General features: G+C 41.5%; 1 protein-coding gene and 1 long non-coding RNA gene across 3 annotated transcripts in view; one reads left to right on the top strand and one right to left on the bottom strand.

The window, feature by feature from the left end:
• CRYBG1 (crystallin beta-gamma domain containing 1) overlaps positions 1-22,064 on the bottom strand; it is a 97,357-nt gene that overhangs the window by 33,570 nt on the left and 41,723 nt on the right. Inside the window, exons 1-3 of one of the 2 annotated variants that reach the window (XM_050709785.1) lie at positions 9,564-9,642; positions 7,030-8,519; positions 85-1,546 (exon numbers count right to left, since the gene is read on the bottom strand). In XM_050709785.1, the coding sequence (XP_050565742.1) occupies positions 85-1,546; positions 7,030-7,781 (2,214 nt within the window). In that variant the 5' untranslated portion in view covers positions 7,782-8,519; positions 9,564-9,642. Of the gene's footprint in view, positions 1-84; positions 1,547-7,029; positions 8,520-9,563; positions 9,643-22,064 lie in introns of those variants that run through there. The other variant, XM_050709784.1, reaches the window with a different exon arrangement.
• On the top strand, positions 12,775-20,849 carry LOC126913247 (uncharacterized). The gene is made up of 3 exons (XR_007708041.1): positions 12,775-12,917; positions 15,516-15,578; positions 20,081-20,849. It is a non-coding gene; the product is annotated as an uncharacterized LOC126913247 (long non-coding RNA).

The raw sequence follows: 22,064 nt of genomic DNA, 5'->3' as shown, positions 1-22,064 counted from the left end.
CTGAATTGCAAAATCAAAATTAACAGCTATCCAGCAGCTAAACAGAATCCTACATGGGTGCATTTCACGAATGATCTTTATTACCTCCGATTTTTGAGGCATGCTGAAGGGCCCAGGAACATCCTGTTGTAAAGAAGGCATCCCTGAGGACTCAGCTGTAAAAGCTGTTGTGTTATTTACTGAAGTCACAGAAGGATTAAGGAACTTTTCTTTAGATGTAGATGACAGCAAGCTTGAGAAGAGTGAGCTTTTTTCAAGACGGGATCTCTTAACTTCACCATCTGTACCATCATTGATCTCTTTTCCGTTTATTTCCTGAGTAAAGGCAGGTTCGTCTCTATTACATGACTGCAGGGCTTTAAATATTATGCTCTGCTCTGTCGATGCACGCTTGGGCCTCACTCTGGCTATCGCTTCCAAACTTTGCATTTTAATCTGTTGGGCTGGTAACAGATCCTGTGTTTTCTCCCTTCTCAGTCCCAACCCAAAGGTAAATACACTAGGATCAAATACTTTCTCTAGGTTGTCTTCATGAATTGGAGGCATTGCAAAGTGGGGTGCTGGGGACTTGGGAAGCTTCGACCTTTTCTTCTTCTGTGGTAAACAAACTGAGCTGTCTAAATTTTTTATTGTTTCAGCGAACTTCTTCATGTCAGTTGGGGAATCAAAAATACTATCATCTTCAGCAGAGCCATTGTAAGTTTTGCCTGGGCTCATTTGTGCATCGTTGTTGTGCTCTGACACCAATATATTACCTAGACTGCTGTCATCTTGCTGCAGTGCCTCAAAGCTCAAATCTCCAGGCTTTGCCTTTTTATCTCCATTTTCCATCTTCTGAGGTTCTGATTTAGAAACCTGAGGAGATTGTAGAGGACATTTATCATCATTGCTAGGTGATAAAACCTCTGTGTCTGATAGCACCTTTTCTTCATTTCTGGGGAATTCTGAGCCTGTGTTATTTCTCTGAGAGGAATTGTCTTGAGCGCTTTCACTTTTAACAGGTGAGAGCAAAGACAGTTTAAAAGGTGAACTTTCTTTTTTAGCTGTGGTTAATTCTGGATCAAGATGCTTCAGAGAGACACCGCTAGCATCAATTTTGCTATTTTGGTTAAAAAGGGATATTGCAGCCTTTACTTTAAGTTCTGTTGCCTTCCCAACATCCTCATGAGATGCAGAGACTTCTTCATTTTTGCCTTTTAATTCCACAGTGCTTTCTTTCTCTGATGTGCCATTCTCAAATATCTTCTGGCGACTGTTTTGCTTATTTAACGTTTTATCAGGCAATTCACTTTCCTTAGGTTGCTTTCCAAATTTCAGCTTTGCTCTGCCAACAAATGTGCTTGGTACAGTACTATTTTTTGAAGCAGAGATGTCAGGAGGCCTCTGGCTCTGGTTAGCGCATTTATTTTCAAACAAGGAGATTTTGTTGGCAATGCTGCTATTAGTTTTATTAACTGGTTTTTCAAGAGTATCCTGCTCACTTTCTAAACTGTCTTGATTTGTAGGCGCTTTAAAATTCAGTTCTACGTTCTTCGGCTTGGCTGGACTACAGGAAGCAAAGTGATATAAGTTTCAGTAATCTTGAAAAGACTTTTAACAGTTTTTAAAACAATAAAATGCAGCATTATAATGATTTTTTCCGTAGTCACATTCAGTTTAAATTTCGTTATCTCAAAAGGAATTTAAAAAGGAGCAGCTACGTGAACAACAGCAAAAATAAATTAGACGCTAAATAAGAATACATTTCAAACATGCACCTAATACTTTAATGCTCTGTAAAACAGAAACACAGCAGCCTACAGCATCTGCAAATGAGGCAGAGAACTACTTATGACTGACAGACATTAAAATTTAATAGTGAATAGGCAGAATAAATTATACACATGCAATTCCCTACAGAGCTTAGGAAACAAATCCCAATTCATTAAGGTGATAATGAGTTGGTTAACATTTGAATATACCTCTCCAACAAGTTCTGAAGACATCTGCTCAGATTCTTTGCAGTCCTTGTCCTGCAGAAGCAACCTTAAATCAAGTGAAAGACCTCTTCCGGATTCATTATTGCTGGTGGAAAAGATCATAGTCCCCGATCCACTGCAGGTGCTCAGCACTATTTGGCTAAGCCAACACTACATGTGAGGACTCTCCCATTTCCTTCAGGTAAAGTCAGCTAACAATTTAAATTGTGTAAACTAACCCTGCTGAATTTACAAGAATTGAGTTGGGAAACACTTGTAGAGACTTCTCCACCAGAGTGGCTGGAAAATGAGGGCACAGCGCAAAGTACTTGCATGCTATGGCAGAAGGCTGCTGATGCACGGGTGACCATTTTAAACCTCCTTCATCTGAATACCTAGATCCAGGAAAAAGCATTCCACTTGTCTGCGTCACCTGCTGCTGCAGGAACAATATGAGCAGCTGTGAAAAAGCAGGACATGTCTTCAAAATTTATCAGTCCGATACAAGGAGTGCCAAGCAGCCCACTGTCACCTCAAAGTCAGAGCTACTCTCCAAAAAGGAAACTGGAGGCATTCAGCAGCAAGAGGATATGCAGAAACAAAACTAAAAACAGTGGGAGATGATTAAAAATCAGCTTGCAGGGGCCTGATAAGCTCTATCAATGATTCTGGTATTCACGTGTTTTGTTCCTTTTTTTCCAGCACAAACTGTTCACGGAGCTGCCAGACAGCTCTTTAGCCTAATGAAGTAGGGAGGTACGAGTGAATTAACACAAAAAAAAAAATAGTACCGGAAATACTCCTTTCTCCTCTTTTTTGAGAAACGCAGCCCAAGCAAGAAATAAATCCTACCATTGCACAAGCTTCTTTTCTTGGGAAAAGCACAAGGAACAAACTTACCACCACACCAGGAGGAACCCAAAAGGAGCTGCCTAAGAAACTATACAGAAAGTAACTGTTACAATCTCCAGGTATTTTAGAAGACTTCCTGACAGCGCTCACTGTAGCTACCAGCCTGCTCCAGCTGGCAGGCTCCCATGAAGAACACGAGACCAATAAAACAGGAAAGAGCAAACTTACAAGGTGACTGACCGGCCATACCTCAAACAGAAGCTAATAAAAATCACTTGGAAAACTGAAATCATCCTTCTGAGAGGAGGAAGGTATCACACAACATAAAATTTGAGATATTTAGACCCTAAGTTTCATTTCCAATACGACTGTTTTTCCCTAAACTTTTCAAAGTTAAATTACTTTATGGTGTTTTTTTCTTTTCTGAAAACGTGTACAAGAAAGGGACCTCTAGAGGTCATCTAGTCCAGCTTCCCGCTCCAAGCAGGGGCAGCTTCAAGGCTACCGATGCCTTTGTCTGACCAAGTTCTGAGTATCTCCCATGATGGGTACTTCCCAAACTCACTAGAGGAGCACTGCAGCAGATCGGCCCCTCTGAACTATTCTTGCCTGGCATCCCACTGAAAGAGCATTGTTGCAACTTGCAACCACGGCCATTGTCCCTTCAGTGCATGCCAGAGAAGAAGCTGCTCTGCCTTCCTGATGCCTGTGGAGATAGGTAGAGACGATGGTAGAGTATGGTACCCAAATCCTTCTCCCCGCTGAACAAACCAAAGTGCTCCAGCTTCTCCTCACATGGTGTACCCCAGTGCCACCACCTTCTTAGCAGCCCGCCACCAGGCTCACTACAGTTTGCAATCATCTCTCTTGTGCCTGAGGAACAGATTTGGAAGGGGAGAGAAGACAGCACTCCTCAATGCGGCCCAAATTCAGCCTCACGAGCACCAAACCCCGTCTCCTTCGACCTGCTGGCTGTGCTCCTGCCAGCCTACACTTAAGCCTGCCAGTCCAGGCTTCACCTTCACCCGCCGAACAACAGACTACACAACGGTGGTACTTCTCCTTTCCTTCTGCCTGTACTTCAAGGGGTGTCACTAACAGCCTGGGGATCTGAACAGCCTCATTCCCACACCATCCTTTTGTCAGCCCATCACTTGCACCAATACACGTGTTTCAACGGACCAACACGCATCTTCCTAATAAAATCCTTCTTTCCTTGTACGCCTTGACACAAACAAGTGCAACAGTTAACACTGATAGTTATCAGCCGCACCTACAACTTATGGAAACGAGCAGCTGACACCTCAAAGGTATACTTTCGAGCTTTGCAAATTTACACTAACAACTGCTTCGGCAGCCTGTACTTTACGCGTCAGTATTTCTGCACAGCAGCAGACAAACAGCTGAGCCCGAAGAGCAGTGGAAAGCTCAGCCTCGGAGCCCCATCCAGCAGGGCTGGCCTCGTGTGGCTAAGCCTTTCATTACACCTCTCCCCACGCTGAACAACGCTGATTTACGATACAGCTGAAGGATGCATCTCTCAACTTCTAAGACTGTTTAAAAGGAGGGCAAGCTGATTGAGTAGCCTTTAAGTCTCCCATCCAGTATGGGGGGAAAACACCGAGAGATGGATTCAAGTAATGGTACAAACACTCCTACACACCTCCTGGTGTGGCTGATTCCTGCCACCCATTGCTGATCTGCAAACTGTTTGCTAGCCAGGAACAAGCAAGAACAAGAGGAATACCAATGTCCTTCTCTTAGGCTATACCTTGCAGTTTACCTGTGGAAGCAAGCAGCTAACCCTCTTCTAACACAGTCAGAAACGGAAGGTGACTCATATCTGAAGCTTTCTGTCCAAACGACCTTGTCAAGCATGTAACTGATGCCAGAACATCAGATTGAGGCAAGCAAAGAAAAACGGCATGTTAACGGAGCAGAAAAATTCAACAAGTGGGCATAGACACAAAGGCAACTAAAAAAACATGTCTGAAAATCAAATATGACAACTAAAGCCAAGAATTTCGTGAAGCACATCAAAGTAACTACTGCCTGAGGTTTTATGTGCTGAATAAGAGGTAACACAAACCTAAGTTTAATCTCAGACCTGGTAAATTCTGCTTTCAAAAGCTAAAAGCAAAGCATCCTGTGACTTCCAAGTCCCACTTTACACAGACATAAAAGGAGAAGAGAGAAAATGCTATCACTGCTTGCAGAGAACCGGCAAAACCAACTTCTTTTGAGAATGTCCCTAAAGTATTTTGATGCCCAGAATTGGCACAATGTCATCAGTAACAGACATTATGTATTTTTATTTTAAGTGAAAACTACTTTGGTTATTCCATTTTATAGGAGTCAAATGAGCCCCTGAGTAAATCAGTGTTTTTCAAACTGAAAAGGTGTGGAGTATCTAAGGGTAATTTTTAACCTTTAAAAATGGAAAGAGCAGCTGTTCTCTAGTTCAAAGCAGTAAGAAGAGAACACAAACAAACCTTCTAGTAACGGCATCATTACACTTTTCCTTTCCCATTTTATAGCAGTTTAGTTCACATCCAGGTTCCTAGTTCATGTGTTCTCAGCAATGACCACAAATTACACCGGGTAATTGGGCCGTATCAATTCCTCTGGCTAAAGAAACTGCCAAGTACTGTGCAATAGTATCTACTGGGCGCATCAGGAACCTTGAAGCGCCAGGGCAGTCCCCACCCTGGGCTAAAGTTCTTGTAGCAGCAGCTGAAGTCAGGGCACCAAGTGCCACACAGCCCACAACACCAGGTGAAACACAACAGGCTGTTTGTTCATCAGAATGAAAGCTGTCAGAAGGGGTACTCGTCTATTACCTTAAGAGCACAGCAGAAGATAATTCCCTGTACAGCAAGCCACGCAGATACTCAGGAAAACAAAATCCAGCTATGCGAGCACTGGTAACTTTATCAGCACTAATGACAGTGACACAAAGAGAAAAATATGCGGGCTACTTTCCTTCAAAGCTGTAAAGGTACACAACTTCAGAGATTAAGATGTGTGGTCTCTGCTGCCAGATGGCAAAGCATCACCATGCACAAAAGTACCACAATTAAACCATCAGAATGAGGTGGTTTTAATTCAGTTAAAAAGGAGCAAAATAGATGTAGGGTTTCACAAATTGTGCAAAGAATATGTTCCTATTTTTCCTAAAGCTTCTATACTTCACAGATGTGAGAAGCACAGCTGGAAGCCTGTGTGCTTCTTAAGCTCTAACATTGAACTCTCCTGACCCTCTAACACAAGAGGAAGACGATTCTGAACACTCCGTGTCCCTCAGGTGGACTCTGACAGGACCTACAAATCAATACAGCAGAGAGAGGACAGCAATCCTGCTATTACGTACCCATGAAAGTCAAACAACAGAAATAACAAACGCAGTAAGATGATTCACCGTAGAACCAAACTATAATGAACCCAGGAAATCAATAGCTGGAATCAGACTATTGATAACAGCACAAGCAACAAACACATCCGCCTTTTTGTAACACTAAGGAAAGCGCAGATCACATCTGCTTGACAGAGGACAACCTCTTTAAAACCAAGTTCTGCAAACTAACAGATGCATAATTCTGCAAATACCTGATGTTATGCCCATGCGTAAGAATTTACATGCTTCATCCTGCACATCCATTTAGTCGCTGTCATAAGTATTCAAATTTCTGGAGTAGGATTTACCATATCATTTGAAGTACCAAGTAAGTTCTACATTGCATCCTACATTTCTTCTTAAAATAACAGCTGAGCAGACCTGCTGCTGCTTCAAAGCATAACCTGAACACATTCCTAATTCGGGGATTTTAATGTACAAAATCTTCAACCGGATCCTCAGTTGACTGGAAACAGCAAAACCACATTAAGGTCAATGAGAGCTGAGCTAATCCGAGCAACAAAAGGGGCAACAATGACGACAGCGCAGCTTTTATGCTTATTACATTATTCCATATAACAAAACTGACATAAACTGCCTCTACATGAAAGAATTATTTTTCTAACACATGCATATTACAGTGTTTGTTAAGTGGTAACTGTAAATATGATCCAAAACAAACAAACAAACAAACCCCAGTTTTTAATTAGTTGAAAATAACCTAAATAGCAAATACATAGCCAGTGCTCCTATGCAATCTTAAATACAAATATAGGCAAAATTACAGCTACGGTGAGAAGGTAAACTGTAGTTTATGTTACTTACAGGCTAATTTTTGTCGTGACTATTTTGGAAGCATCCAAACTCTTCAGCTTCAAGCTGTCTAAATCAGAACTTGTCTGTCTCTCAGCTGACATACATAGGTCTCCATTTTTAATCCCATCGGTACGCGAGAAAGCTCTTCCATCAGAATCATTACCATGTTTTCCTGTCTTGGTTTCATTTCTGCCTTCAGCAGACGCCAAGGCATTGTTTTCTGTCTTATCGGCCAAAGAAGCTTTAGGAGACTCCATGCTGTCTTCCCCAAAAGCCCCAGGTGTAGTTCCCTTTTCCACTGAAGTTCTTTTTGTCATTGGGGTACTCTCCGTTGATGCTAAAGGTTGCCTTTTTGAGGAGTAATCTTTCATCTGACTCTTCAAACCAGTAGGGGAAGTGGGAACAGCATCCAACTGGTTCTTTTTATATGATCTTCTTCTTGCGGGGGTCGTGGTTGAGATCTGCTGTTTACATTTGTCAGTTTCGTTTTTGGATGTGCCTTTGTGAGAAGATACAACTTTTAGGTCCGGGTTATTACCTGGGGAAAAGGAATTCCTTTCAGGAGTCTGTTGAGGAGACTTCAGTTTTCTTTCCGAGTTTATAACCTTGTCTGAAAACACCTCAGAAGGGACATCATCCTCAAAAACGGAATCTTCTCTTGCAGTATTCTCAGTCTGGTTTCTCTCTCCATTTGGAATATCACTAGATGACTGAGATTTTCTTCTTTTTCCAGATCTTTTATTAGCAGATTTCTTATCCATTGTGTCTGAATCACCACAACTTTCTTCTGATATAACAGTCACAGGTTCATTAAGGAGTTCGTCTGTTTTTCTAAGATAGATATCAACTGTTAGCACTCTAGCAGAATGTGGGCGTTCACTTGCCACAGTTTCCAGCTTGTATGGCAAATCCTTTGACGTTGCATGCCCAGGCTCCTCAGACACCCACGTGTTCACTAGCTGCTTGTGGCTTAAGATACTCTTTTCTAAATCTTCACTAGACAAATTCCTCAAGCTTTTTATAAAATCTGGAGTTGTGGAATTATTTATATCTGTGACAGACTCCTTCTCTGGTTCCAACGTTTCCACATTCAGGCTACTCTCAAAGAAAGAGTTTTTAATGGTTTCACTGCTGCTGCTCCAATCTGGCGACCACTCGCTGTCAGAAGAGACTCCTCTACCACTCCATTCTGAAATCGTATCGTGATACAGAGATCCTACTTCCCCACTGAAATTATATTCCTGTGTCTCAGAGACGCCACTCCCGTTTCTCACTTGCTTCTGTACTGGAAGAGCTTCAGGTCCTTCTTTTATATGTCTACAGTATATTGGCTGCACTTTGTGAGGCAAAACCAACCTCTCCCCTTTCCAATGTGAAGTGTGATCTAACGAACTTTTGACATTTTTCCTTTTCCCTGTACCAAACAAATTTCCAAGTCTTTCCAAAACCGGTTTCTTTTTGTGCTCTTCTCTCGAACAATCTGGAAATTGTGAGGTGGACTATAAAAACAAACAAACAAAACATTTGGTTAATGCCAAACGCGTTTCTTTAATAAGTATGTATGTGTTAATACCACCTTGAAATTAAAAGGATATGATAAATGGGAAAGCAAAACAAACAAGAAAAAAACCTACCTGCTTACTGAAAAATATGAGTTCTCAAAACAAACAAGCCAATTCAAGAACAGTTAGAATCCCAAGATTCAGTAGGTTTTAGCCTGTGCTTGTTTACAGGTATGCTCACCTTGCCTTACAACACCAGCGTTATATGTCCCAGATCTCAAACTAATGCACAATTTAATTAATAACATGCAAAGTAACAGAGGAAAGCATCTCTGAGTTTGCAGGATTTGGGACACATAACGCTTGGTCAAAGTTTTACGTGTCGGAAAAAGAGCGGGGAGCTTAACTTTTCTTTCCACGCTGGCTGTTAGATCTGAGGCTTCTGCTTATAGACAGGAGTTTCAAAGGTGTAAGCCGTGTTACACTTTTTTCGTTTTTCCTTAATGAAGTCCTGTACGCATTTGGTTTGTGTTTTGGGTTAGAAAGCCGAAAACAATAAAAGCCACTGCATCACTCAACGCGCATTACTGGGTCAAACGCTGCCCTGCATTTCTCGCAGCGAAGTTTCCCCTTACAACTTCTAATTAACGCGGTAAACAGGAAACACGCAACAGCCCAGCCGAGCACACAAGGGCATTTGCATTTTAATACATTAGCACTTTTTAAACGCCGCCGCGACCAGCACCGCCTTTCGAGCCGCGCATCCCCAAGCAGGGATTTGGAGAACCCCTGCAGCAGGGGCCGGCCGTGCCTCCTGCCCCGTGCCCGGGCTGCCCCAGCGCCTTCCAGCCGCCCCTCAGCGCCCTCCACACCCGGTGTTAGCAGGGAAGGCTCCCCCCGGCTGCCGCCGCCCTTCCCCGCCCCGGCACGGAGCCTCGGCAGGCTTCACCCCCTCGCAGCTCTGCCTCGGCCGCCTCTCCCCTTCGTCGCCCGGCTCCGAGGCGGGTGCCTGGCCTCGTTGAGCCGAGCCCCACCACTCACCGCCCGGCCCGGCGCTGCTGCCCCACACCGCGCCGCTAGCCCGGCGCCGGCCGTCTGCCCGCTCCGCTCCGCCTCGCCTCGCCCCGGCCCGCCCCGGCCCGGCCCGCCCCTACGCCGCGGGCAGCGGCTCCACCTGGCCGGGCACGGCGCTGAGCCTTCGCGGCGGGGCGCTGCCGAGCGCCTGAGCCGAGCCGGGCCGGGCAGGGCCGGGGGAAGGGACACCTGAGGGCGGCCGAGCCCGGAGCGCCGGGGGCCGGGCTGCAGGGGGTGGTGGCGGGGGCGGCCCCGGCCCGGGCGGCGTGAGAGTGACTCCGCGGCCTCGTGGTGCCGGCGCTCTCCCCGGGCGCTCAATTAGTATTGAATGTTTAATGAGGGCTGAACTAGTCGTCTTCTAATTAAAGCTTAATGACTTCTGTGAAGTGGAACAGCCTCGACAGGAAGGACCACGCCGCTCTCACGCGGGCGCTTCTGAGGGCCCCGCGCGGGGGCGGCGGAGACAACAGGTCAACCGCCCACAGCGAGTCTGGGCCTCCGGCTACTGAAGAAATCGGGCGTTTTTTACCTTCCTCCTCCGGGTGAAAAAGCAGCAGGTTATTTATTTTTGCATCATCAGCAGGCCAACGACTGGCCTCGAATAAAAACTCCTCCAAGCGGGAGTTATGAAACGTGGTCTCGGTTCCTGGGGAGCCCCTATCTACTACTGGCGAAGCGATGCGGAGCAACTAAGCTTGCCCAAGCACATGAAAAAATGCAGAAAACCTCAAACGAGGAAATTCATATGTATAGTTAGCATATCATACTGCAACCAAACAAAAATACCTGTGATCCTTTGTCTTTGCCCACCTTTCTTAAGCGTTTTGCTCATACAACTGGTAAGCAAGTGTACCAGCAACAACATCTTGAGTCTGCACGTCAAGGTCTTGTCCCCAGTGCCTGTCAAATAGCCAAATCAATGACCATAACCCCGACTTCAAGGTTGTTTCTCCTAATTTGTTTTTGTGTGTATGTGTGTTTAGAGTTGATGAAATAATCTGCAAATGAGAAAATTTTGTGTCGTTTGTTTCCCTCCCTTCACTAATTTCTTTAAACCAGTAGAACCAAAACACTCCAAGAGGGACGTCAAGGACTGCATAAACTTCATACAGCTCAGACAGTTAAAGTGCTTTTGTGATAACAAAAACAACTACAAATTTCCCTATATCTGATACAACTATCATGAGTAATGCAGCCCAATTACTATCTAATTTCTTGACTCTACGTATGTATTGCCAGTACTAGCTAATTATAGAGAAGGCATAAAGAGACAGTAATGAACATTGCTAGCTAAAAAACAGTAATAATGTGAAATTTGCACAAACACTTAACGCAAGCCAATAAGCAATGAGTAATACTGTCTGAAAATTCATAGTAATTGCAAGTGTGAGGAGGATGCACTACGTTAGTCATATTCAAAACTGCTAAAAATACCAAAATAGAGGAAATTTAACTTTATTATGGTGTCAATCTGCATCTTAATATTTGACTGAATAATAGTTGCCAGTCCTCTAAATTAGTTGGGATTGCATTATCAACGTGACAGTCATTACACTTGCAGTCAACCTTTGGGCTTGCAAGATTACACTTGGAAAAAATTAGTTATTTGAACTGTGGATCTGGATTTCTTGCTTCCCAGCAGTTGATTTTCATAAAGTCCATGGGAACTTAATTATCTTTGAGACGTCTCCCCCTTTCAAATGTACTTTAAACTGTCCAACAAGTTCAAAAGGTGTTGGATGGAAGGGAGGAGGGACACCCAGCCAGTCCAGTCACATAAGCCTTGTTTCCTCAGGGAACGAGGCTAGAAATTTTTGCTTGATCTTGAAATAGCTGCCCTATGTAAACTGTTTTGAAGTAATTTCTTCATACAAAGTACTTTAATTATATACAGCTCTTTCAAAACACATAAAAGGCCAGGCACTTGCCCTGAAGAGCTTGTATTTTAACTGAGATAAATGTAGATGAGCCAGTATTGCCAGTGCAAGAGGGCACAGAGACCAGGGTTCTCAAGATGCGAGAACATAGGGCCCAACCTGACAGAGCAGAGCACATAAATACTTGATTTTCAGAGGGCGAGAAGTATCCTTTCGCTGCTGAACAGGCTTCTTCAATGTGTTTCAGCTTAAGCGTTCTTAACCTTGAGAAATTAGCCATTTCAGAAATCCCTGATCAAAGGCTTTGGCAGTGGCAACTTTTAAAAAAAGGAGAGAGAGAGAGAGAGGAGTTGCCTACTCTTTCCTTGGACAGAATGCAGGAAGGTGTTTCAAGTATACTGCATGAATCTTTAAAGCTGTGTTCTAATCTGAAAGCAAAATGCCTTCTTAACCAAGAAATGTAAATCTTGTTTGTATTTATATTCATACCTGTTTATGTTAGCATCAAAATATTTCCTCTGTTTTGGGCTGGTTATTTTTTCTCATTAGCTAATGTAAGCTGCCACAACCAAACCCCTAATTTAACAAAGTAATTAAACATGTGCTTTGCTGGTCTCCAACGGATAGAAAGCATAAGCAACTTTGACTGATTTGTTGAATCAGAACTTCAGGCTGTGTCTTGAGGGATCAATTGGTTGTTAGTTTGTCAGATTAGTTCATCTGAGTCAATTGAGTATGACTGAAAACACTTAGAGCATGTGTTACTGAAAAAAAAAAGTATTTTTACTAGTCATTAGAAATTCTGTGGTAGCTAATAGGTGGAAATACCTAGTGTGAACAGTTCTGCAAATTAAACGTGCGTTTGCTAGCGTATGTTCACTTTCAGAAGGAAAAAAAGCAACAAACAATATTTAGTGAAAAGTAGGTTTGACCTCTGTTGTTCACTAGAAGACCATACATAACTGGATTTCAAGTAACGTGCAAACTTTAGATACCCTTCTATATTGAACAATTCTAACAATGTAGGAGCCTTCCAATTTCTTATTGGAATGCCAGGAATTTTGGATCTCTTCAAATCATAGTGTCATAATTCTCACAATCATGAGAAACAGAAAGCCTGACTTCTAGCAGTCATGTGATACCCCAAGAAGTGCATTAGCCAAAAACATTTAAATAAATAAGCTATAACTCTTCAGGCTCTAGCATTCTGCACAGTGACTGAGACTCAAATATTCAATGCTTGCAGCGCCAGGCTTCGTTAGGCTGAAAATTCTGCTGGAGTATTGCTAGCACAATGTGCTATGAAAGTAGTAGGAAGAAAATTGGAAAGAAGTCTGTACAAATAAAAGCTAAGGGAGAAAAGTCTGAGCAGCACAAGATCCAGTCAATTCCCTGCTTCCAGTCCTACAGAGAGAAGATTTCATGCCACTCTCCCACTTCCCAGGTGAGTGCCCTAACTACTGAGAGAGGGAGCTGTAGACAGAAATAAAAGCTTGCTGCTTTTGCTTGTGTTCCTATATAAAACGCCTGGGAAAAAAATAACAAAGCATTTGATCTGATTTTTTTTTTAATTTACTGAGGGGAAAAAAAAAGAAAGCAATTTATTTCAAGTTAACCTAAGTAATTTCTACTCTTAGCCAGTTACCTTACCATCAGTAAACTAGATTTGAGTTAGTTCAGTTCAGTAAAATATTTCTCCTGGTTTATGCTGACCCTTCACAACGCCACAAAAGAAAGCTTACTTTCTTTAAAAGTAAGACTATGTTCCTCTAACCCACACATTGCCTTCCTCCAAGTAACAAAAGCTTGGCACGCACACACTAAACATTTTTAGAATTTCTTTTAATGTATCAGATTTCAGGTTGACAGTTTCCTCCTCAGAGGCAGAGAAAGAAATGCACTGCAAATTTAACAAGTCCATCTGAGCATGGAATTTACTCCCTCCCTCTTCCAACTCTTTGACTGGTATGCTTATATAGCATAGAAACAGCAACAGCTGGATTTTAAACAGTTTCACTTTTACCTGAGCTCTGTATAAAGGGAATGTAGTTAAATTGATTGGGGAACTTATCTGAATAACCAAGGAGCTATAAATACAAGACTGCTGAGCAGAGTGAAGTGAAATGAACAGAATTTTTCCTAATAGTCATATTTTCCCACAAACTATTTATGTATCCTATTTTCCACTAAGGATGTTTTAGCAAAGCAGTTCATGTATTCAAGAGAAGAGGACCTATTTCCAATTTATTTTTTCAGTGTATAACTACATTTTTAGTTCAAACGCAAAAATTGACCATTTTGTAACAGCATACAGAATAATGAGAATACCGAGCCTACGAATTTAACTGATTTTTTGAAAGAAAATACTCCGCTCAGGAAGCATAAATATAAGCGTAAGTCCCGTATTATTTCTTAGGTGCCAAAAGGAGAGATTTAGAACAACAACAACAACAAACAGTAAGCCTGAAAGAAGCAAATCATGCAAAATCAAATAAATAGAAATACTTCTACAAAGCTCAGCAAAGGCAAAGAAACACAAATAAAAATTGAACAGATCCTTACATCAGTATTTAGAAAAGGAATTTGATAAAAAAAAACAACAGACAGGCTTGTCAGAAAAGACATGCCTGTTCCCATCTCCTCTTCCCCAAAGCTAGTTATTTCCATACACTAAAATCCTTACCCCCTCCCCTTCTGTCAACAGCAGCATCTGTTATTTAAAGAGACACTCTATAAAAATATTGGAGATCAATTTGATTTAATGATTTTAAAAAATTAATCGTGTAGGAACCCAAAGATTTCTAGTGGGGTTTAAGGGAAAAAAGAAGAGTACCGTTCGCCTTACCATGATGATGATAATTCTTTTTGCTGTTTACAGAAGAATAAACAAACTATGGTGTGTGAGATGCAGTCCTGTGTGTCATTAACCAAACCCTTTTTTTTTCTCAGCAATCCTCCCACGCTTTAACCCCTTCTTTCTTCTGGCAGCACTCAGTTAAAAACAAGCAAAAAAGGAAGTAGTGTCTGAAATGAGTCTTTCCAACTGATAAGTCATTTGGCAGACAAATTATAGCTATGAAAGGGACTCAATTAGAGGATAGTAAGAAGAGCTGCAGAGGGGTGGCAGCAAGTCCTTCAGCAAGCTCCTCAACAGACGCAGAGAACCTGTTGCGAAGAGCTCTGAAGTTAGTGTTGGGCAAAAGCCTCACATGCATTAATTAACATGCAATACTAGAAGGTAGATATGCAACAGCAGGAAAAATATACCACACACGTTGGTTCTCACAAACTTGATTCAAGTTTTCTCATCCATGTTTAAGATGGCTAAAGAAAAAAAAATCACTTCTGCCTTTATTCAGATTCAAGAGATTGATTTATACAGGCATCCCTGGTTCTCCACCTTCCTGAGCTGGTATATTAATTTTGCATTTTTCTAGGATATTAAGAAAAAATGAAACTAAGAAGGGATTTGAAAAAGCAGAAAACAAGCAGCACCAAAAGTACAAGCAGGAATTATTCAACATTAAAGAACTGAGAGAACATTTAAACTCTCCTGAACTTGGAAGGCATCCAGAAATAAAATTATATGCAAAAAAAAATAGCATTAACATAAATTATAGTAGTAGTAATTCTTTGCGTTTGAATGTAGGAGAAGGTGAGAAAGCTTGATATTAGTTAACCTCACATCGGTGCTCTCAGCATTTCTATCCTTGGTGCTGGGTCAGAGCTGTACCATTAGATAATCAGTCTAAAGACTCAGAAAGACATCACCTCTTTTGAGGTAAAGAGTGAAAATAAACCTATATTATTTGTGTTTCATTTTAAGATACAGGAACTTGAAAGTGCCTGTCTGTTAAGCAATAGAGGACAAATGGCAAAAGCATTTTGGAGGGGAACAGACAGTGGCTTGGAAGTCTCTTTGGTCTCTGGAACCAGAAGACACAACTAATAAATACAACCCGTTTCCTTTTGTTTCTTAATTCTGAACGTAGTTCAGAAATATAATGAATCTGATGTGTAAATGTTTTTGCATTCACTGTAGGTCCCTTTCTCCTGTTTTGTGAGAAGGCACAGTATCTTGTCACTAACTCTAAATAGTTTGTGGGTAAGTATGGGTTTAACATAAACTGTCTATTTTAGACCGATAGCTCACCATAACACTTCCCAGTTCTTTATAGATTAACTATTTATGTGTAATTACTGGAGATAGGAAACAGGTTTCTTTTGCTCCACATCTAAGCGTGTCTGTGTGACAGACTAAGCTATGAATGTCTGGAAATCAGTTCTTTCTTAAGCACCATCAAATGCTGCTCTTGATCTCTTCCCCTTGCTTTCATGTAAAATTGTTGCTGTCAGTAGGAGCTTCACAGTTCTGAAAGTAAATGGCATTTGAACAAGCTTTGCAACATTTCAGGGCATGTACAAGAATCTCATAAAAGTATCAGTAAATTCTATGGGCAACCAAAAGTCAGCTACTTTTTAAAAATGACAAAAAAACCCCTGCAGTTTTCACTAGTGCCACCAAGCTTACAGTCGGTCAAAAACCCGCAAGTTAGGTCAGCTAAAAATGCACAAGTGACAACTCACTATGTTTTCCATTCTGTATCTTGCTAATCAAAGAAAAGGCATTTTAAGTAGCAGTCTGGATTTCTTTGCTAAGCACAGAGTAAAGTTTATGTGTATTCCCAGATAGGGAGTCTTACAAAGGTCCTGGAGACCTACAAAACTGGACGTGGTCTTGGGCAAGCGGCTCTGGGTGTCCCTGCTTGAGCAGGGGCTTGGAGCAGGTGGCCTCCAGAGGTCTCTTCCTACCTCGGCCATTCTGTGTATGTGTGTGATTCTGAAATCAGGCACACTGAAAACACTTTCTCAGGAGAGTTTATACATTTTTACATTAAATGATTATTGGGCAAAGAGGAAATAATCCTAAGGAGCCACAGATATTATTAGCCTTTGCCAAACACTGCACTGATGTGGCCACCCTGTGCTGGCTAACTGAGCTGGCTCCTCCTGGGCTAGCATAGGCATCTCAATGCGATTCTGCATGTAGCTCCATTTCTAATGCACTCCCATGCTCAACCTGCTGTTAGCTAGCCCTGAGTGCTCAACAGATGAAGGATTTAGGTTGGCTCACTCTCTGCTTGCACTATGTAGGAAAGCTAAGTCCTTGCAGTTCTAATTCAGTCTAGGGAAAATGTGCCTAGGAGTAGTTTAAGTAAAACACCCAAGTGTTTTAGTCCTTCACTGGCACTAGTCCTGAATACCTAAAGATAACTTGTGATGTCATTTGGAACTTGGAAAAATGGGGTTCCTTTCACTGTGTGAAATGGTCTGAAACAATACCTAGGAAACTGAAAGTCCTTTTGCTAGCATCACAAGGTTTTTCCCCAGCTCAGGCACTGTAGAAAACAGGCTGTCAGAGGCACACAGGGCAAGAGACAGAAAGCTGTCCTACTAAGCGCTGCTTTGTTATTGCAAGGCTGTAAAACTGCAAAAGAATAAAGACAAATTGGACTGCAAATTGGACTGCTAATCTGACCAAGCCCAAATTTCATAAAGCTAACAACAAAGAGAACCGCATGTTTGGCATGCTTGCTTTGGGAAGTAGATGTGACGGTCCTGAAATAGGAAAAAGTCACTGTATGTATGTTTACGACTGAAAATGATCCAGGAGGATGAAAAATGACAATATTTAATCAAAGTGTATTTAAATATGAAATTAATAGAATCTCTCTTCTCCACAGACAGTCTCATTAAATAGATAAAAATCATGCAACGTAACTTCCATTACAAATTATCCCAGGGTACCATTTGGGATCTTTAAACAAACAGAACCTTTCAACTGAATTGTGTCTCAAGTCAACCCCCCAGTATGAAGGCACCCAACGTAGCAGGTGCTTTGGAAAATCTGGGGTTGATAGTCCATGTGCTTCAAAGAGGCCTCTTCTAAAACGTAAGAAGTGTTTACATTCCTTGATAACTTCTTTGATGTACAGAGTTTTCATCTTGCACAGATGAAGAGTATTAACTGCAGGGAACTATTATTACTAAAATACCTTATCCTGACTTTATAAAAGTGGCCGGACATCTCATTTTACATTTGAATTACAATGTTATAAATGTTATAATTTAGTGTTTATTCTAAATAACAGTGTTCACCTGAGGCTCCCAGAATTCCCTCAAACTAATTATTATAATAATTGTCACAGAGAATTGCCTTATTATTAATTACAGTAAACTTTATAAAACCAGTACAGAGAAGATAGGAGTGACTCAGGACCCACTGGTTCCTTGCAGTGGGCAAAAATTAAATCAAGTGGAATACTCTTGCAAACTCTTTGCTCTTAATCCCACGATTACATCAGTATCACTTAATATTTACCATTAAGCAACAGAAACTTCTAAGAGAACTTTTTAATGAAATGCACTTATATTCTTAGGTATGTTTATATTAGGCTCCAAACAGATGTAATTATTATATAAAACATTAAAATAAACAATATGTACCTGTCCAGAAAACAGATTTATTATTACTTCTGAAGAAAAAGGGAGATGCGTGTTTTCCTGCTATTATGGATCTGTTATTACAGACATGCTGCATTAACCTACTGTGCACACAGGCTACTAAATGTTAACTGCTAAAGAGATGTAGCTACAGCAGCATTTGAATCTCACTGGTATTACCAGTGGATAATTGGATGAGTGTTCAAATTCCTACCTGGTATTCTTAAAAAGAGGAAAAAAAAATCAGGTGCATGTATATTTTTTGATTAAGAATAATGTAATAGGGAATTGCATCAAGCTAATTTAAGCTCTGCAGGTCACAAATACCAATGTTTCCAGGAAATGTCAAGAAATACACAGGATTATTGATTCCACACTTCAATTTCTGAATAAAGATATTAGTTTGGACACTGGCCAATCCAGCACACTCTGGGACTGCATTGGTGCCTGTGGCTTAGAACAAAGAGGCATTACGAAGAGGCACTTTTTGAGTTAACCATTAAAAGCAGGAGGGTTAAGCAAATACAGTTTTAACTACCAGAGTTACTGTGTGCGGCCCAAACTGATTGAGAACCTTTCTAAATAGCGTCTGGTAAAAGCACTGCTCCCTTAGCAGCTCTGGGAGGACCACTTTGCACGAGCCCACTCCACTGTTCCTCAGTGCCTGAGGCCACAGGAGGCACCTGGGACAGCCTGGTGAAAACCTGGGAGGCTGCAAGTGCTTCCTGTCCACAGAAACAAGGAGCGTGTGTGTTCTCTCCTGTTCCTACTCCACCACTCCCCTCCTACGCCTTCCTGGCAGCTGGCTGGGAAGGGGTGGGAAGAGAAATCTCTGCTGCACCGTGCAGCTTCCCCCAGCTACCTAACCTTTTTGTCTGCAAGTGACTCCAGCTTCTGTCTCTGCTGCAACTCGGGCTTTCCCAGCCAGCCACACGAGGAGCCTGATGAGTCTCTTCTGAACAGCAGCCAGCAACAGGCAGGGTGAGCTGCTCTGTCGCTGGGCAGCTGCTTAGAAAAAGTAGGACACAAAACGTATATACCTTTCTCATGTTTGGAAAGTTTTTTTTTTCTTTCTTTCCTTTTTTTTTTTTTTTTTTCCCAGCTCCAGGAGCCGTAAACTTATACGTTCAAAATTAAGTCCTACATGCCAATGAAAAAACCAGACCCTCAGCATTCCCAGAAGCAAAATAATCAAAACTCCTCTGGAGAAGAGGGGAGGTGCATATTCAGAACTACCACTGATAAGCCTTCTAAAAATCACAAGTTTCTCAAGAAGAAATACCAAAAAGTAAACAGATCTGGATGTCCTTTTTATCTAAATACTGGTTTCTAAACATTTACCATGTAGTTTGTTCAGATTTTTCAAACTTCTCAACAGCTAGGCTCTTCAATCCCTATATTCCTCCTAGACAATGCTCTTTTTCAGCAAATATACCTTAGAAATCAAATAGGTAAAATGAGAAGAAAAAAATGGGGGGAGGTGAAGATGGGAAAAGGAAAGAGGTTGTACTTTTGCTTGCATGTCATAAGGTGTAATTTAGAGGAAATTACCTTGTCATGTCCCATTTTAAAAAGCAACGTTTGTAGAGTAAAACATTATATTCTATTTAAATTTTTAGATACTGTTTGCAACCACAACAAACTCAAAACTTATCTGTTGAAATGTAACCCACTCTGCTTTTGAAAATTATCTGAACAAAGCTAGTTTGTAGGAATGGAATTATTTTTAAATCTCTAATTCTCACTGAAACAGATTAGGCAATTCTTTATTAAAGTGGATCACTCTTTCCACTGCAGATCTCGAGCTATGGCAGACTGAGTGCTTGTTTTAAAGGGATAAGTGAAGAAGCATTCCAGCATATTCACTGTAATTCGGTTCTCAGGACAATAAAACCAGAAAGATGAAGTTTTTCGTGACTGCCCTGTGCAAACCCATTATTATACTGCAGTTAGAACTGCAGAGCAGTAAATTACACGTGTATCATTTATGTACATACACACACTTTCCTAGTTGTCCCATACACTATATAGAGTATAAAAGAGCAAGAGCCTGGTCAGGAGGAGTGAACTCTTACTAAAAGCTTTGTGTTGCGATCTTTGCAGATCTGAGGGTGCACAGGTGTGCTGTGGATATGCTGAGCCACCTGATCACGTACCATGGCAAAATGGAAATACGGTTACACCCTGAGAGAGAGCACAGCTGACTGCCAAGGTCCCGAAAACCTTTCCAACACATTGCACAAGTGTGGAAGTGGTACAAGAAAAGCATGATGCAAAGCAGTCTGCAGCTCTCCACACGGATCACTACACAATAGCCTCGCATGGAGGCCGGAGACAAACTCCCAGTGATTCAAACAGCAACTTCACAGGACTGTACTTACCGAGGGAGAGAAAAGGGAGGAGTATGCCCTTTGGGAAGAAGGTGGAAAAGCGCCTGGTGTCATCCTAAGAAAGACTTACATGGTAGCATGAGCAACACCAGTGGGATGTTGAAATGCTACCCAGCTGGGTGTTTGGCATGATGATACACGAAGGTGGGGTAGATAAACGGTGCCCGCTGATAACACTGGACTGCCCAGAGTGTGCTCCCGCGTCACCATTACCAGGCTCATTACGCACGGTCCATATTTGATCACTGACGACAGACCTCCTCACTGCTTTGCAAGGCATGAATGGCTCACTGCTTAGGGACAGGCTGCATATTATTCAGTGCTTCGGTTCTGAAGAACTCAGCACTATCAGACATACAGGATGACTGCTCGTGTGGCTGTCTTTTAAGCAGTCGCTAACCATCTCTAACACATTTTCACCCATTGCATCTCCTAAATTTCTTCACAGCATTACATGGAGCGTGTAATAACTAAAATGAAATTAAATTCCAAGTGTAGCTCAACACAAAGACTATGTGTGATGCAAGTCTAATGTGAAGTTGGACATGGCTTCTTTATAATTCTCTTGTTTCAAGGCAGATGTGTTTTAAGTGTTTGGAAGGAGAGTGCTCTCAGTGACATCTGTCTTAAGTTGCCAGCCAAGAGTAAATAAATGTATGTTGTCTGATACATGTTAATGTTTTTTTTCTTTTAAACTGCATGTAAGATGTTTTCAAGGACTCTCTCAACCAGCTGCAAAAACTGGACATAACCTAGAGGTTATTTTTAGGAAATAAGAGAGCTGGTGTCTTAAGCCAGGTTGCAAATAGCGAAATGAAAACCTTTTAAAGTTAATACAGAAATGAATTTGTGGTTCAAATGGGGATAAAAGGTATAACAAGCTGGGAATATGGAAAAAAGTGGAATGACAAGGAAATTGCAATGATGCCATCCATCTAGTCAGCAGAATGGTATTTTATTAAGCAGAGAAGTAATTGTGTTGAGCAATGCTCAGAGAGCTTCTGTCACAGATAGCTGAGAACCTCTCTTGTGCTCTAATTACCTCTAAATTTCAAGAGTTTTTGGAAGATAAAAGGATGAGCAAGTCTTCAGTGTGCTGTGTTACAAAGCCAATTCATAATAATCAGATAGTTTTGTAGTGCACCTGGTGTCCAAGCATTTTGATATCTGGAATTCTCAGAATTTTGGTCTCTCCCTACACAGTACACATGACTGAACACATATAACTGACTGCTGGATTCCTCTGCCTTCATTATTAATAAATACAGTTGAATAGAGGGCACCTAGCCATTTTTTCTGTGAAAGAACCATAGTTTTGTATCCAGAGCATCTCTGCTGCAGTGCTATCTATGCTTGCTGTGTCCTGGGAAATCTAGGCAGAATGATGCTTAACCAAAAGCACATATTATTATGGATACACTTAACTCAGTAATTCTTAACTCTGTTGTATACCTTGCATCAGTCATGCTTGAAGGAAAATTCTAGTATGCATGGCTTACATTTCTGGGGATGCAATTACCACAGTAGTTCTAACCAGAGACGTAAAATAAATCAGATCTGCATTAAGACCCCATTGGTAGAGTCCTAGAGAAGCGTAGAAGCTTACTGTGTCTTCTGAACACTCCTGCTTTGGTTTTGGTTTTGATATCTTTCCTACCTGCTATGAATTTAATCTACAAACAAGTAATTACTGTTAC

Source organism: Cygnus atratus, chromosome 3 (assembly GCF_013377495.2).
Source record: "Cygnus atratus isolate AKBS03 ecotype Queensland, Australia chromosome 3, CAtr_DNAZoo_HiC_assembly, whole genome shotgun sequence".
Classification (NCBI taxonomy): domain Eukaryota; kingdom Metazoa; phylum Chordata; class Aves; order Anseriformes; family Anatidae; genus Cygnus; species Cygnus atratus.
Note: the sequence above shows the minus strand (reverse complement) of the source record. Positions and strands in the feature narration are given on the sequence as shown.